Here is a 3,209-nt window from a genome sequence, read left to right as displayed (position 1 = left end):
GGCAAGGCTGGCCCCTTGTCAACAACCAACACGCTGGGCAGGTAATACATAGTATGCTTTGCAATAAACCTCCACCTCATCCCCTCTATGCCCAGTAGAATTCCAGCATCAACAAAGGGAGCCAACCATTGGTGTAGCTCTAAGTATAAGAAACCAGACAATGCCTCCACCGCCTCCACCACTACCACCACCACCATCTGCAACATATTCAGGAGACAAATCTACAGAATAAACGGCAAACCAAGTAAAACCAGCTTCATCATCAGGGTTTCTTGAAAAAAAACGGGGTTTATTGATTTTAAACTGCAAATAGTCGTTACAAAAAGTTTTTTTTTAAATAAATTCACACAAAGAAAGAGAAATAGAAAGCGACGGTAGTGACCAGCAAGAGGAATAATAATTACATTCATCTTAATGTGTGTGTGCCAGTTCTGTTTGCATTAACATTGGAAAACTCTAAACCTGGAATCCAGAACCTCAAATCTGCGATCGGAATGTCTTGAGATGGGCACGTGGAAGTCAAAGGGTTTCTTTTTTTTTTTTCCCTTTTAGAAGCTATACATAAAAAGTTGTTTTCCTTCTGTACTGTCACAGAACTTCTACATACATTCTCAGTCCTAGTTGTGAAAGGCCTAAAGAGAAAGAAACTCAATTTGCAGTCCAACACAAAGGGGGAAATTTTCTAAAATAAATAATCCAACAGTTTTTTGCATTTTTTTAAATTAATTTTTCATTTTTTTAAAATAAAATAACCAAAAAAAGTGTAAAGTTACAAAAAATGTCGTTGAAGAATAATATATTAAAACTGTGGAAAAAAGGAAAAAGACACGTCACAAAATTTTAAGATTAATATGAAGATCATAATTTAACATAAAAGAATATATTCTATGGATTTGTCATCCCGATAAATATGAACAAAATTAACAAAAAAAAAGCATAGTTTGGCAATAAATACGTTTTGATAAGTTAAATAAGCTTTTTTATATTGATGTGCAGTGACAAGCAAAATTTTTGCTCTCCAATTTCTGAAAGTTATATGAAGTTTAAAACCCAGGGAAAAAAGCATGGCGTGAGTGCTCTAAGGATAGACCTACGGTATTCTAGAGCAAAAACCATTAAAGCTACTTCTACGGGAAATCGTTTTACACAGATATTGTATGTGGAATGAATACCATTAACTCTCAACCCTTACATGTTTTTTTTTTTTTTAGCTTTTCTCTCAATTTTTTTGTTGTTATTTTTTTAAAGATGTCACATATGAACTGGGGAACTTTAGCACCAAAATCAAGTCTCTCATAGTCCATCTAGCTTCCCCTTCCTCCCCACTTAAAAAGAAAAAAGAAAAAAATTAATCGCAAAGTCCCACTTAATGTCACAATCTTCATCCACTTTTTCTGTCTTCCTTCCTGTAGATCTACACCAACCCAGGCAAGATTAGTCAACAGAGGTTCAGGTCGGGAAGAAAAAGGTTTTGAATGTCAATATAGGTTTCCCTAAAACCCAAGTCTGGCAACAACTCTCCCAAAGGGGTGTGGGGGGATACTGGGGAGAGGGGAGAAGTGTGTGGGAGACTGAAGTAGGGAAGGTGCAGTTGTATCGCCAGCGGAGGGAGCTACTGGTTCTGGGTCCTCTCCCCTCCCCACCATGGGCAGAGGCTCCGGGAGGCCCACGGGTGCCCTCTGGCGCTGAAGAGGTAATGTAGTCACAGTGACAAAGTTAGATTACAAGGCACTAAGTTGCTTCTGTAAACTGTTACTGCTTTTTTCTTTTGTGATTTGGCACTTAAGGCTTAAGCCGGAAAAAAGGCATCTACTGACAAATATGAGACTTGTCTGTTATGCATGGTAAGTGGGCTATAAAATCAAGGGGAGGGGGTTTCAAGCCAGAGGAAGCTACTGACAAATTGACTTGTCCTTATGTTAGGGAGGTTAAAAGGGGAAAGAGGGAGGGGTATTCCAAGGTTCTGGGGGAAAGGGGTTGAGCTTAACCTTGTTAATGTAGGGGTTGTAGGGTAGGGAGATGAGGCTAGGGGATGTGGGTATGGGGTGAGGGTGGGGGGTGGAGTGGGCAGGGGGTCCCTCCCTACCCTGGGGTTTAGTCATCTGAGATGGAAAGTCTGCTGAAAATGGGCAGGCGTCTTGAGTTGTCCAAGGTGGGGGAGTCTGAGCCACTGTGGCTGCTGCTGGAGCTGCTCAGGTAGCCCTCCTGGTCCGAGAGAGAATCCTGAGGGCTGGGGGGAGAGTCAAACATGTGAGGGGACTCAGACATGGGCCGGAAGAGGAAGGTGGTCGGGGAGCCACCCCCAGGCAGCCCCATGCTAGGGGCAAAGAGACTCGCCAGCTCCTGGCTGGAGAAGGCAAAGGGGTTATTGGTGCCATCGGGCAGGGTGGGTGAGCCCAGGAGGTCATCGGCGCTCAGGATGGGGGGTGGGGTGATGGACGTGGGGCTGTCCAGCAGCCCCGTGGCAGCGGCGGTGGCAGCGGCACTGGGAAACCCAGCAAAGCTAAAGCTATGCTGGAGGCGGGGACGGTCAGCGGAGAGGTCCCGGGCCCCGGCCAGGGCACGGCGCTCCTCGGCATTGTGGATGAAGTGGCAGCGGGGCCCATATGGGCAAAAGCCGATGGTGTGGAAGGTGCGGCACAGCTCCGTCTTGTACTTGGGATGGCGGGTCAGGCTTCGGAGCTCATGGATGCCATGCGCGAACTGGCACTTGTCCCCGTACTTACAGGCACCATTCTCCTCAAAGGGGCGGCACAGCTCTGTCTTGTAGCGACTGGAGTTGACCTGACCACTCCCAGGCTGCTTCTGGGTGGGCAGCAGTCGCTCGCCCCCTTCTGAGAAAGAGCGGTCTCGGAAACGGCTATCCCGAGAGCTCAGGGTTGGGGCCGGCTCGCCCTTGAGACTGCTGAGGAGCTGGTTCTGGTGGAACTTGGAGCTGGGCAGGGTGACCGAGTGCCTCCGGGGAAAGCCCCCACCGGTAGGGGTGCCCACTGCCTTCCTGTCTAGCAGGCAGCCCCCAGCACTGGGAGTACTGTAGTTGAGCATCTTGTTACCCTGGAGGGAAGAGAGAGGAGAGAAAGGGTGGTTAGTGACAAAGGCCATCTACTAGGCTCAAGAAGGGTACCCCACTAAGGGCAGCCGCCTCCACAATCAGAAATGCCCCATCTCTCTCCAGGGAACCATCCCCACCTCTGCCTGGAAAGCCCCCC

At 47.6% G+C, this 3,209-nt stretch overlaps 1 protein-coding gene across 1 annotated transcript in view; it reads right to left on the bottom strand.

Moving 5' to 3' along the window:
* Nucleotides 1-268: 268 nt before the first annotated feature.
* The window catches only part of ZFP36L1 (ZFP36 like 1 zinc finger CCCH-type), a 6,267-nt gene continuing 3,326 nt past the window's right edge, over nt 269-3,209 (bottom strand). Inside the window, exon 2 of the mRNA XM_019641396.1 lies at nt 269-3,054. Coding sequence (XP_019496941.1) covers nt 2,095-3,054 — 960 coding nt within the window. The 3' untranslated portion in view covers nt 269-2,094. The remainder of the gene's footprint in view (nt 3,055-3,209) is intronic.

The sequence above is a fragment of the Hipposideros armiger genome, unplaced genomic scaffold, assembly GCF_001890085.2.
Source record: "Hipposideros armiger isolate ML-2016 unplaced genomic scaffold, ASM189008v1 scaffold_59, whole genome shotgun sequence".
NCBI classification, from domain to species: Eukaryota; Metazoa; Chordata; class Mammalia; order Chiroptera; family Hipposideridae; genus Hipposideros; species Hipposideros armiger.
The sequence above is the reverse complement of the archived record's forward strand: the minus strand, read 5'-3'. Positions and strand labels throughout refer to the sequence as shown.